This window comes from Capra hircus, chromosome 12, assembly GCF_001704415.2.
Source record: "Capra hircus breed San Clemente chromosome 12, ASM170441v1, whole genome shotgun sequence".
Taxonomy (NCBI): domain Eukaryota; kingdom Metazoa; phylum Chordata; class Mammalia; order Artiodactyla; family Bovidae; genus Capra; species Capra hircus.
This window is the reverse complement of record NC_030819.1, coordinates 52,826,562-52,839,825: the sequence shown is the minus strand read 5'-3', so window position 1 is coordinate 52,839,825 and position 13,264 is coordinate 52,826,562. Positions and strand designations below refer to the sequence as shown.

The 13,264-nt window shown below is 43.9% G+C and overlaps 1 protein-coding gene across 1 annotated transcript in view; it reads right to left on the bottom strand.

Moving 5' to 3' along the window:
• Window positions 1-9,600, bottom strand: part of NUP58 (nucleoporin 58) — a 32,594-nt gene extending 22,994 nt beyond the window's left edge. Inside the window, exons 1-4 of the mRNA XM_018056567.1 lie at window positions 9,296-9,600; window positions 4,469-4,608; window positions 1,205-1,354; window positions 439-576 (exon numbers count right to left, since the gene is read on the bottom strand). Coding sequence (XP_017912056.1) covers window positions 439-576; window positions 1,205-1,354; window positions 4,469-4,608; window positions 9,296-9,402 — 535 coding nt within the window. The 5' untranslated portion in view covers window positions 9,403-9,600. The remainder of the gene's footprint in view (window positions 1-438; window positions 577-1,204; window positions 1,355-4,468; window positions 4,609-9,295) is intronic.

Here is a 13,264-nt window from a genome sequence, read left to right as displayed (position 1 = left end):
TATTTATCCTGCAAAGAAATGTATGCTACAGTAAGCCAGTGATTTGGTTAAGAGAAGATACTCACCAAAAAAAAAAAGAGACATCTACAAAACTAATAAAATCATTTAATACTTGCTTTTAATGCCTTGCTTCAAAGCACTCTAATACCCTTTCCTAACATCTGTAACAAAAAGCCATTCCCAGAACCCGGTCAGGGTCAGGAGGTCAAGTTCTCTCACAGTGAATTTAGAGGCTAAACAATTCAGTACTATCCAAGTGCCATTTATTCAAAAGATAAGTTTCTCTGGAACAGTTCACTGACTCTTGAAACAGGTCCTTCTTTGTCTCCTTATCTAGTCATGCTGAGAAAATGTATTTCTAAAATATGGCAAAGATATCCAACTATGTATGAAAAATTTTATCATTCACTCTTCTGGAGAGTAGGTATCACCACTTACCTGATGTTGCTGTGCTTGTACCTTGGAAAAGTGAGCCTCCCAAACCAGTCAAGGCCCCCCCTAAAGAGAGGCCTGTTGAGGCAGTGGTAGTTGTGGCTGCTGTTCCACTCAAGTTATTCAGGGTAAATCCTGTGGATGCTATAAAAAATGAAAACTGTAAGACTTCAAAAAGAAACATCATTTCTAAGAACATCATAGAAAATACAAAGCATTTTCTTAAACCGATGTCAAGATAAAACTGGCTCTTGGGGAAAACTATTCACTAAAGATAACATTAAATATACTTAATAATAGAGAGAAATATTACCTTTAAAACAAAAACCAGTGACAAGCATAAGCTTTGGTTAATACCAGCATGGTATCAGGTGAGAGAGTGCAGACAGTAGTAGTTTTCAACCCAGACTACCAGCTCCACACTCAAAACCGGATGACTCCTAACCAGGCAAGGTTTATGCAGTCTTTACCCTTCCCTGTCGCCAGAATGTTCCTTGAGAACAAAGCAGACAGGAACAGATTCATGCATGACCTCTCATCCAGTACCCTGCTTTGCTCTGTAAAGAGACCAACTTCCAAGAGGGCCTTTGCTGCTTTAATGCTCAAGGCAGATCTTCACAAACCAGTAATTCAGTGCGTCAACACTGCTGAATGACTGAAATAAAAATTTTCCCCAATTGAAGTTACCTTTTCTAAAGTGGACACCTGTGTTCACTAACTGAATGAAATGAGAATAAAACTAGAAAATGCCACTATTCTCCATCAGCCTCACCTGCAGGAGTGGATGTCAGTGCAGACGAGAGCGTGAGACCGCTGGCCGAGGTAGAGGCGATGGGCAGCGCAAAGGGCGTGGCGGACGCTGCGGGTTTACTGAAGCCTAAACTGAAGCCTATCGTAGATGCAGATGTCGTGGCTGCCGTTCCTGTTTTAAAAAGAATCCCGTCTTACCGTAATCATATGTATATCAGTATCAATCAGGACCCTAAAAGTCTAAGATCCTACTTTGCATAGATAGAACAGATATATGCACTTATAAACAAAGAGAGAAATCATTCACCAAATCACAGTGAACACCGAAGAGGAAAATCCAACTGAGGTGGTGATACTGGAATTCACCTTCTGCCCCACCTCCAGATTTACCTAGAATAGCGCTTCCCCTCCTTTTTTTTATACTCAACAGAAAAAGTCTTCCTTCTCCAAGACTAAATTCAAACACCTCTTCTGCTGCTGGCAACGCTCCTCCTCTGCTCCTGTCAGTGCCCAGCTGCCTCTCTTCTCCTCCCCATTCCGCTCCTCCAGTCCCTCCTGTCTGTCTCCTTCCTCAGTTCACTTCTCTTAAAGTACAGCTGATTTAACAATGATTCAAGTGTACAGCAAAGTGATTCAGTTTTATAAATACATACTTTTTTTCTTCAGGTTCTTTTCCATTACAGGTTATGATGAGACACTGAATTGAGTTCCCCGTTCTGTCTATTGATAGTTCACATATACTAGTTGTGTATCTCTGTTCACTTACTAAATCATACTCTATCTGGCTCCATTTTTGCTCTCTCACTTTCTAAAACATCTTGCCCACATTCAGAATCTCAACTGTAGGTTCATGGGTCCAAGTCGATATCTATCTGAGTCTTCAAAGCTATCTCTGCCTTATGTCCCTCTGGACTCTACATGTCTCCCTATAAAAACTTCCCTAAATTCCCCACAGTCAACTGGGTTGCTAAAGCCGGAGACCATGAACATCCATGATATACTTTCTCTCCCCTGCATTCTGTCAATTCTACTTCAGAGATACCACTACCTCCAGCACAATCCGCTAAAACTCAATATTCAAAGCATCATGCAGACTCAAGGCCACAGCCAGAAGCAGTAGCTCAAAATTATTACACAAAGTAATTATGAATGACCTGCATTTTGGCTTCTCCTGAAAACTGAGAGAAAAGAAGCCAGAAACCATGCTCCTGGCTTGCCCCTGCCACAGCTGGAGTCCCTGCCAGGGTAATGTGCTTCAGACCCACATAGGTTCTAAAATCTCACAAGAGGAGCCAACTGCTTGACCGTGTAACCAATCCTGTCTAAAACTTCAGTGGTAAACAGACATGCTTTCTATGGATAGTAGGCAAGCAGCATCCAAGTAAAGAAAGTCCACAAATCTTTATTTCAATTTTAAACCTACATTTAACTAAATGAATTAATTTTTGTGGTTCCTGTCCTCTCATCTTTTTGCATTATTCCCTGGCATCAAGGTCAACCCTGCTACCCTCATTCCATAGTATAGAGCTGGAAGGGAATCTAAAACCTTTCATCCCTCCTTTGATAGATAACTAAAAGCTGCCAGATAGGCGATGGCACCCCACTCCAGTACTCTTGCCTGGAAAATCCCATGGACGGAGGAGCCTGGTGGGCTGCAGTCCATGGGGTCTCGAGGAGTCGGACACGACTGAGCGACTTCACTCTCACTTTTCACTTTCATGCGTTGGAGAAGGCAATGGCAGGCAACCCACTCCAGTGTTCTTGCCTGGAGAATCCCAGGGACGGGGGAGCCTGGTGGGCTGCCGTCTATGGGGTCGCAGAGTCGGACACGACTAACGTGACTTAGCTGCAGCATGACTGTCTAAGGCCTCACAACTATTTAGAGGTACAACCAGCGTTTAATTCCAAGACTTTTGGCCTAAAATTTGGTACCTTTTTTCCATTAAAAGGGCTTAAATGACTGAAAAATATAACTGTGAAATAAAGTTTGACAAAAAAAATCTGTATTTAAAATTTTTTCTGAATTAGAAAAGGATTACACAGTCATCGATTTTTTTATTTTTTAAACACTCAAGTACTGAAAGGTTCTTTGAGAAATCAGCATCTGTTATCTGTATCAGGTCTTCACACGCTATCTTCTACAGCCCAACTCTGAGAGAGATCAGGAAAGAGCAGGAAACCACAGATCTAGGACCTCCCCTCAGAAACCCTTACCCAGAGTTAATCCTGTAGTTATAGTTGTTGTTATTGCTGGGGACAAAAAGAGAAATAAGCTTGAATCATCAGTGGAAGACTGCACTCCTTTGCCCTCTCACAGGGGAGGATTTGAAATCACCCTGAGGGAGCTGTAACACTGCTGGTGAGGCTGAGGGGCAACAGTGTCTTCCACCACAATCACGATCTAACACTAGTGTTCTTCCTACAGCACTGGTTCCCTTATTACAAGCTGTATATAGTTTGGTTAATTAGGGACTGAGTTGTAAAATGCAAGGACTACTGCCTATAAGAAAATCAGTCAAGGAGAATAAAAAAAAAAGCTACTCCCAACAAAACACCAGCACTGCCTCAAGAGGCACGCTCATGGTACTCCCACGGTCCTTCCGCGGCCTCTGTGTGGCTGTGGGAAGTGCCACAGTGAGGCTGGCAGCTCAACACCAAAGGCGGCAACAGAGACCAAGAGGCTCTGAGGGCAGAGGACAAAGGCAAGCAAGGAAGCAAACTTTTAAATGGTGGCACCAGTGAAACATATTTTTGGCTTATAACAAAATATATGTTTTTATTATTATTAAAATGTCTACCAGAAAGCTTTACCTCCTGCCCTTTCCCACTGAAACTATTGTTTGTAATAGTAAAAAAAAAAAATCTAAGACATCTCTTAGGGATGTAAATTATAATGTTACAGCAAAATAGGAAGCTGACTGTCCCACATATCCTAAATTAATGTCCAAACTCTAAACATGACTTAATCTTCACTAACGTAAAATACAAACTTAATCTAACAAACTTTTGAATTACTTTAATTCATTATATTTAAAAAGATTTATTTTATTTCATCCTTAGATGTACCTGTGTTGTCCCTCCTTCACGGAAGTAAATCACAGTTAATGGCTGGCCCTATTTCTGGCCCTTAACCCCACATCCCTGTATGGCTTTTCCTATCAGTATTTGCTATTTTTTTAAGTCTACCACCAATGATGATTCTCGTAGAGGGGGAAGACAGAGGACAAAACCTGCAAAGAATGAATATCCCAAACCCACTCCCTGAGAATGTGATGATCCCCCTTACCTGTGCTCGTTCCTCCTAGAGTGAACCCCGTGGCAGGTTTAGATCCGAAGAGGCTGGTTCCAAATCCACCAGAAGCAGATGTTGTAGCTGGAGTGGCGGTGCTCCCAAGGGTCCCAAAATTGAGCCCCACAGTAGGGTTGCTTGTTTATAAAAAAACACAAAGTAAAGTCTACTAGAGCCAGTACTTGTTTAAGAGAAATGCAAGCTAGCTCTTCGAAGTTAGTATCTCACACATCTCCATAGGGTACAAAAATAACAATTTACCTTTAACCAACCAAGCTCAAATATTTTTCTGTTCTCTTTAATAATAAGCCCACATATAAAATTATCCCTAAAAAAAAGCAACATCATTCTTCAAGAAAAGTAGGATCTAGAGCAGCTAGGATTTCAGATCCCAAGGAGTTATAAACAGGATCACATATATTCTGCTCTCACCAGTTTTTGTTTGAAAGCTGACATATTTTAAAACAACCATAGCAAGTCCTATAAATGTGGATCATTCTCCTTTTGAACTAAGTATGTACAATTCACACTGCTAAGCTCATTTGTCCTTCCCCAACTGCTACAGAAAACACATGACGGAAACAGAAAAGTGAGTCTGAGTTGTCTCCACCACGTCTCTATCACTGTATTACCACCACTGCGACTGGGGGTGAGGGACACAAACAGATGTGTCCTGGCACGAGGAACCTGCAAAGCAGAACTACCCTCTACCACGACAGTGTGAAACTGGCAGAAGTCAGCACTCTTCAGAGCCTCTGAAAGCTTAAAAAAGAGCAGCTGACAATGACAAATAATGTGAACAAAGTTCACAGCTTTTCAACTGTTCTTAGCAAGCTGCAAAGGCTCAAATTTTCTATCTATAAATGGGAGAACAAATTATGAAAACAAGCCAAAATATCTTGACAATCTGAGACTTCAAAAATTATGTAGTAGAGTTGAGAGTGATTATAACCTGTATAACATAAAGGGAAATCCCGTTCATTCCATGCCCAAATCTTTATTTCTTCTCTCTCTGTCCTTCCACAGAGACATAAATGCCACAACATAACCCAAGGTCAGTTTTAAAAGAATCTTCAAAGCCTGCAGCATTTCAACTCAAGGGGCAGGCAGCAGCGCCTGGGCCAGGCTCCAGTACCAGCTCTCCAACCTCCAGGCACTTGTGTGACATATCCTTTCTGAGCCTCTATCTCCTCATTAGCAAAATGGGAATAACAAGGATTTTCTATAAAGATTTAGAGATTATGAGGAGCACATTAACTTCATTCAATAAATGTTGTTGCTACTGTTATCATAAGGAGCACTTATAAATTCAACTAAACACACTATGTACAAGATATTATACCAGGAAATCACTGTGAGAGGAATAGAGAGGGAAGAGCTTCTTAAGGAAGGAGAACTTGGGATCAATCGTCAGCACTGAGCAGGAAAAAGGAGAAGGTGCACCCTGTGTCTGTCCTCATCGGCGATGCGTGCGTGCCCCTGGTGTACAAGCACAGGGGACTTGCAGAGCAGGGTTGCAAGGCCTCACCCACAATCACAGTCAACTGAATCAAATCGAATTTTACGAAAGAGAATCAAATTAAGAAAATGTTTATTATGCTCCCTTTGCTCTGAAACAAATCAGCAACTCCATGTTTTTGTTGCTTTTCCATGAACATACAACAGATATATAGTGAAAGTATGCACATTTAGGACAAGTATTTAAAATTTCTTGACAATTCAAGACAAGTGGAGACACAATGAAGTGTTTCACAACTTCACAAAGTTGAAAACATTACCAAAGAAAATACAGCCAAGTGAAATCTTACTTCACCAGAGAAGCAAAGGAGAAATTTCTCTGTGGCAGAGAAGTTCACTGAAAGAAAAACAGAAAGCTACCCCAGACCTAATCAATTACTGTCTTAAACAATATAATTATCTGCCAACTCCTCAAAAGAATGTGTTGTAGAAAAGTCAGAAGACGAGGCAGATCTGGAATGGAATCTTACCTTCCCTGCCGGCCTTACTGTCAACTTCAGAGCCAAACTAACAGGTGACATTTACAGAGTAAACCAGCTCATTTCACCCAGCAACGCTTTGAGATAAACAGTATGTTATCATACCCTCTTCCCAGATGTGGGAACTGAAGCTTGGAGAGTAACTTCCCCAAATTGATTTCCCAAAAGAATGCTAGGTCTCCAAATCAGTACTTCAATAGTCAGGCGTTAGACCATCTCTTCTTTTATTAATTTCCCAAGACTTTCTAAAGCGTATATAAAATTTTCAAGTTTATTACTCAATCATTCAACAATTATTTATAAAAAAAGCCCTTTTATATGGCCAGGCACTATCACAGGGTCTTGGAGTGATAAATGAGCTTAAGACCTTGCCCTCAGGAAGTTTCCAAACAGAGAAATATTTATCATTCACGCAGGTGGTGCTAGTGGTAAAGAACACACCTGCCAATGCAGGAGATGTAAGAGATGCAGGTTCAATTCCTGGGTCAGGAAGATCCCCTGGAGGAGTCCATGGCAACCCACTCCGGTATTCTTGTCTGGAGAATCCCACAGACAGAGAAGCCTGCTAGGCTATATAGTCCATAGGATTGCGACAAACGAACACACCAAAACAACTCGGCGCACACATTAAACAAGTATGTACTGAGCTCCACTGCCTCTTGGAAAACCAGCATGAAAAGATCTCCACCATCATGGAGCTTACACTGTACTGCTGAGATAAGACAATAAACAAGTCAACAAAAAATGAAATGAAATGACCATAACTGTTTAAGTGCTTTGACATCAGGTAAGGGACGGAGACCCCTCTCGGCTGACAGGTCGTGCAAAGCCTCCCTGGGCTGTAACCACCTGAGGCCCACATGCAGGCATCAGCTCAGTACAGCAGGTGGCAGGGCAATTCCAAGCAGAGGGAACTGCCCTCAAGTTGGAAGGGGTTTGGCCTTCACCTGAGGAACTGAGAAAACACCCCAGCTGTGTTTTTCAAACTAAGATCAGGATCCACCACAGGAGAATAACCAGCATTTTAAAAAAGAAAGGAAGAAAAAAAGAAAGAAACAAAAGTATCAAGTCAAAAAAGAAAAAAATCAAAAGATCAAAGTGCATAGAAAATATCAAAGTGTAAGGGTAGTATCTTTTGTTGAAACTTTGTTTCAGTTACTTATTGGTGTGCCTGCAGGCTTTTTATTTATTTTTTTTTTTATTTTGTTTTTTGTTACAGTGTACCTATATTACTGAATTGGAGCAAACAAATGAGGTGGGCTCAGGATATCTGAAGAGGTTCCAGACCAGGTCTGGTGGACCATGGTAAGATTCATTTTTATTTCATTTGGAGAAGAGCAGAAAATCATTGATGAAAGTCAATGGAAACAAAAATGTTTAATCACCCTGGCGATAATGTTGTTAGGAAAAAAAAAAGCTGACGTGAATGCAGCTGAGACAATTGGGATCCCAGGGAACTAATCAAAGTAGAAGATGGAAGCAGTTTTCATCTAACATGAGAAAGGTCACTGGTTGAGATATTGGCAGGAATCTTAAGTATTTTCATAAGAAAATAGCTTCAGGAAAACAGGACTTATTTTACCACCTAAAAGAGAGCCTATTACATATGAGCCTGTTCTACAAATGACAGGAGCCTACAAGAGGGTGGTGTCTCTAGAAGTAAGGCAAATGGAAAGCGAAGCATTAAAAAGATCAGGCCTTACTGATTATGAGGGAAGGAGCTATTAAGGAAAACTCCAGATTTCTGACCTCACTGCATAGTCTGTGCCCCCCTCCCTTTTGGTACAGACAAAGCTATAGGTTTTGTTTTGGTGCGTTTTTTTGGCCTTGATAATCTACAACCACATTCTTTAAGTTTCAGGAGCTATCTTGTAATTCATTCTGCACATGCCTCTTGATTTAATGATCTCTTCCATTTTTGTATTCAGAAGACTGAGTTTAAGATTAAATCTCACATCATTAAAAAGATCTTTATCTTAATTGCCTCTTTCTGGAGATCAAAGCCAAATGGTTGTCACACTTTGGGGCGGGTTGGGGGCGGGGAGCGGTAGTGAGCAGCAGACTCCAGAAAAACGAAGACGATGGTGCCTACATTTTACAAGCCAAGTAAAAAACAATGCGAATCGACACAACGCCCTCACCTGCGTTATACTAATTTGCAGAGACTGCTCGAAATTACCGCCAATAAGTGCTGTAACAAGTATTTGAAACAAACAAAAAACCCCACGAAAGCTCAGACAGGGTTCCATGAAGCACAAAAGGTTTGAGACAGTGTTTAAAATAACCTGGAAATCATTAACGACCCAAACCACACATCCTGCAACGGCGTCTCAATTACCGGGGACAAACTTGACATTGTCCCCCCTTAATATTTCCTATTGTCTTTTTCTAACCCCAACAAGCTGAGATCCACTCAGCCGCTAGACATTCAACGGGCGCCGCAGTAGAGCGCCGGGATGGGCCCAGAGAAGCCGCGATGCCGCCGCCGAGCCTCCCCACCCAGGCCGCCCGCGAACCCCAGGCTGTCCCCAGCCTCTTAGGGCGCTCCCACAGGCCCTTTGTCCCCCAGGCCGCCCCCCACAGGCCCCTCGCCCCCAAGGTCGCCCCCCATAGACCCCTCTTCCCCCAGGCCGCCCCCACAGGCCCCTCGCCCCCCAGAGACCACTTGTCCTCTAGGTCGCCCCTCACAGGCCCCTCGTCCGCCAGGCCCCTCGGCCCTCAGGCTGCCTCCCGCAGGCCCCCACCCCCACTCGCCCCCGCCTTCAGGCCCCAGCCCCCGAGGCCGTCTGCCCCCAGCCCAGCCGGGAAAGAGGCCGCTCGCGCTTACCTGGACGTCCCGGTCCCGAAGGAGAAACCTCCGCCCGTGCCGCTCCCGCCAGCGGCCACGGTGGAGGAACCCAGCGTGCTGCTCCCGAAGGAGAACCCTGTGGACATGTCTACGGGCTCCGCGCGCCGTCGGCAAGCTAAAGGGTCGCCACGCCGTTCCCGCCTCAAGGCCCAGGTGGGCCCGGCAGCATGGCTCCCGCCGAGCCGCGACCTGGCGCGAACGCCGAGCCCCGCAGCCGCGAAGACAGGTTTGAGGGGGGTGGAGGCCGCGCCGCGCACGTCTGAGCTGGTCGCGCGCACGGACCTCCGGAAGCGCGCCCGCCGCGCAGGGGCTGCTGGGAAGGGGCGGGACCAGCGCGCCGCGCAAGGCGCCCTGGGACGGACCGGGGGCTGTGCCCGGAGGTCCCGCTGGGATAGTGCTTTGGTTTCAGTTCAGTTTTGCGTTTGTTTCTTTGGTGTATGGCTGTTGAATGTCAGTCAGTTCAGTTCAGTCGCTCTTTGCGACCCCATGGACTGCAGCACGCCAGGCCTCCCTGTCCATCACCGACTCCCGGAGTTTAAGTCGGTGATGCCATTCAACCATCTCATCCTCTGTCCTCCCCTTCTCCCGCCCTCAATCTTTCCCAGCACCAGGGTCTTTTCAAACGAATAAGCTCTCCGCATCAGGTGGCCAAAGTATTGGAGCTTCAGCTTTCGCATCAGTCCTTCCAGTGAATATTCAGAACTGATTTCTTTTGGGATGGATTGGTTGGATCTCCTTGCAGCCAAAGGGACCACCAAGAGTCTTCTCCAACATCACAGTTCAAAAGCATCGATCCTTCGGCGCTCAGCTTTCTTGAATCTCAGTTATTGCTTATATCTTTGCCGCCTGCCAGGGAAGATCCGCAGTGGACAGGACAAAAAAGTTCCGAAGCGAGAACGATGTAAGGGTTCCGTAAGCAAACCTTACGCATAAGGAAAACGGGGTTTTAAAGAGGAGATTCCCTCCGGCAGGAGGATGAGGAAAGGCTTGCGGGCTGTGGTGCATTTGAGGTCCACCAAATCCAGGTGCACCTTGTTTTTCCATCAGAGGTTGTCACGTTACTCTTGCAAAGGATTTTCCTACCTGTTGTTTTTTCCTGTAAAATACAGTTTATAAGCAACCGCTGAATTTGCTTTCCAAAACAATTCCCACCAGGACACTGCCTTGATCAGAAACCCAATGACTCCTTCCTTGTGGTACTCAGTGGCTTATAAGTGGCGTCTCTTTATAACCTGAAATCCCACAGCTCCCCTTAATGCAGCATTTTCTCCTGCCTTGAGCTTGAGAAGCCTGACGCGCTCTGAACTGTGTCCCTCCGCAACTTACATGTTGAAAACGTAATCCCCAATGTCCTGGTAGTTATTTGAGATGGAGCCTTTGGGAGGCAATGGCTGGATGGCATCACCGACTCGGTGGACATGAGTTTGGGTGAACTCTGGGAGTTGGTGATGGAGAGGGAGGCCTGGCGTGCTGCAGTTCATGCGGTCGCAAAGAGTCAGACACGACTGAGCGACTGACTGAACTGAACTGAAGGCTTAGATGAGGTCGTGAGAGTGGGACCCCATGACAGGACTGCTTCCCTGATAATGAGACACCAGATACAACACTGTAAAGCAAATATGTGTCTGTGCGTGTGCATTCGAAATGTTTAGTGGATCGGTCCTGTTGGACTCTGCGACCCCATGGACTGTAGCCGGCCAGCCTCCTCTCCATAGGATTTTCCAGGCAAGAATACTGGAGTGGGTTCTGATTCCCTTCTCCAGGGGATCTTCCCAACCCAGGGATGGAACCCGCCTCTCCTGCATTGGCAGGTGGATTCTTCACCACACAGCCACCTGGGAAGTCAAAGCAACTATACTTCAATAAAAATTAATTTTAAAAAAGAGGAAAACTTATTTTAAAGGAAAAAAATTTGTTTTTAATTTATAAAAGTTCTATTTGGTTCTTCTTCATGTCTGCTAGATCATTAAGAAACTATTTTTTTCCCCATACACTGCAGATATTTTCATCATGTCTGATCTCTTTAAACATAATGAGCATATTTTTTTTTTACAAGCTAAGCCTGGTAATTATAAACACTTATTGCCACTTATGCTGTTCTTGCAAATTATCTCTTTAAGAATTGTTTCCTCTTGTGCTAGTTTTTATGGTGGCTAATGATTTTCCCTGGAAAATTAATTGTGAGGGTTATTTAAAATTTATTATAGAGTGGCATTTCACACACACACACACACACACACACACACAGGATTTGTGTTTGCTATGCTAACATTCCTTGCTGTCCTTCAGTTGCTAAGTCCAACTCTTTGCTACCCCATGGACTGCAACACATCAGGCTTCCTTGTCCTCCATCATCTCCCAGAGTTTGCTCAAACTCATGTCCATTGAGTCCGTGATGCCATCCAACGATCTCATCCTCTGTTGCCCTCACATTCCTAGGCACTAATCCCAAATGTTTAAAAATACATTCACAACCTGAAAGTTTTTTTGAAAGTCTTTTAGGTGGGATGAATCTAGGTTATATAAATTTATTCAATGATCTTTTTAGTTCAGTTAGTTCAGTCGCTCATTCGTGTCCGACTCTTTGCAACCCCATGAATCGCAGCACGCCAGGCCTCCCTGTCCATCGCCAACTCCCAGAGTTCACTCAGATTCACGGCCATCGAGTTAGTGATGCCATCCAGCCATCTCATCCTCTGTCGTCCCCTTCTCCTCCTGCCCCCAATCCCTCCCAGCATCAACATCTTTTCCAGTGAGTTAACTCTTAGCATGAGGTGGCCAAAGTACTGGAGTTTCAGCTTTAGCATCATTCTTTCCAAAGAAATCCCAGGGCTGATCTCCTTCAGAATGGATTGATTAGATCTCCTTTCAGTCCAAGGGACTCTCAAGAGTCTTCTCCAACACCGCAGTTCAAAAGCATCAATTCTTCGGCACTCAGTTTCTTCACAGTCCAACTCTCACATCCATACATGACTACTGGAAAAACCATAGCCTTGACTAGACGGGCCTTAGCCGGCAAAGTAATGTCTCTGCTTTTGAATATGCTATCTAGGTTGATCATAACTTTTCTTCCAAGGAGTAAGAGTCTTTTAATTTCATGGCTGCAATGGGATGAATCTAGGTTATATAAATTTATTCAATGACCTTTTTAGGTAAAGGTAAAATGTTAAGGTAAATTTCCTGCAGTATTCTGGGCACTGGATTGGTTGAGACTCCTTCTGGTCCTGGCTTCACGTAGGTAGAATCTGCCATTGTGCTCCCTTCCTGAGGTGGGCCCTATACTTTGACTCCTGGACTTTGGGTGATTCGAGAGTGTCAAAAGAGGTACTAAATTCACCTGGTTTGGAAATGGCCCTTTGGCAGGAATTTCTGCCTCCTGCTTACCTTTCTGCATATGAAATTTCCCTTCCATTTTGCACTTGTAAATCCTCAATCTCTTCTTAGTTATTTGGTACTTTATGGAATTTGATTTTCTATTTTATTTATTCATTCATACATTTATTTTGGCCATGTTGGGAGGTATATGGGATCTTAGCTCCCCCACCAGGGATCAAATCTGCACCACCTGCATTGGAAGGGCAAAATCTTAACTGCTGGGTTGCCAAGGAAGTCCCTTGATTTTCTATTTTAGATATGATTTTACTTTAAAAAAAAAAAGGACAGACTCATTTCCTAGCCTATCAGATTACCACGAATGAAACTTTTAATGGATTTTGAAAAACAAATCAATACAGAACAGTGTTAAGAATACAGACTCTAGAGTCAGACTGTCTGGCTTTACCTCTGGAATCTAGGCTTTATCTGCTGCATGATGTTGGGCAAGTTACTTTATTGTATTTCACTTTCATCTTTAAAATGAGAAGGATAATAGTATTTTCCCCATAATACAGATAAAGCACTTAGTACTCTTCCTGCCACCTGGTAATTAAAGTGTTAGTATTGTTACTT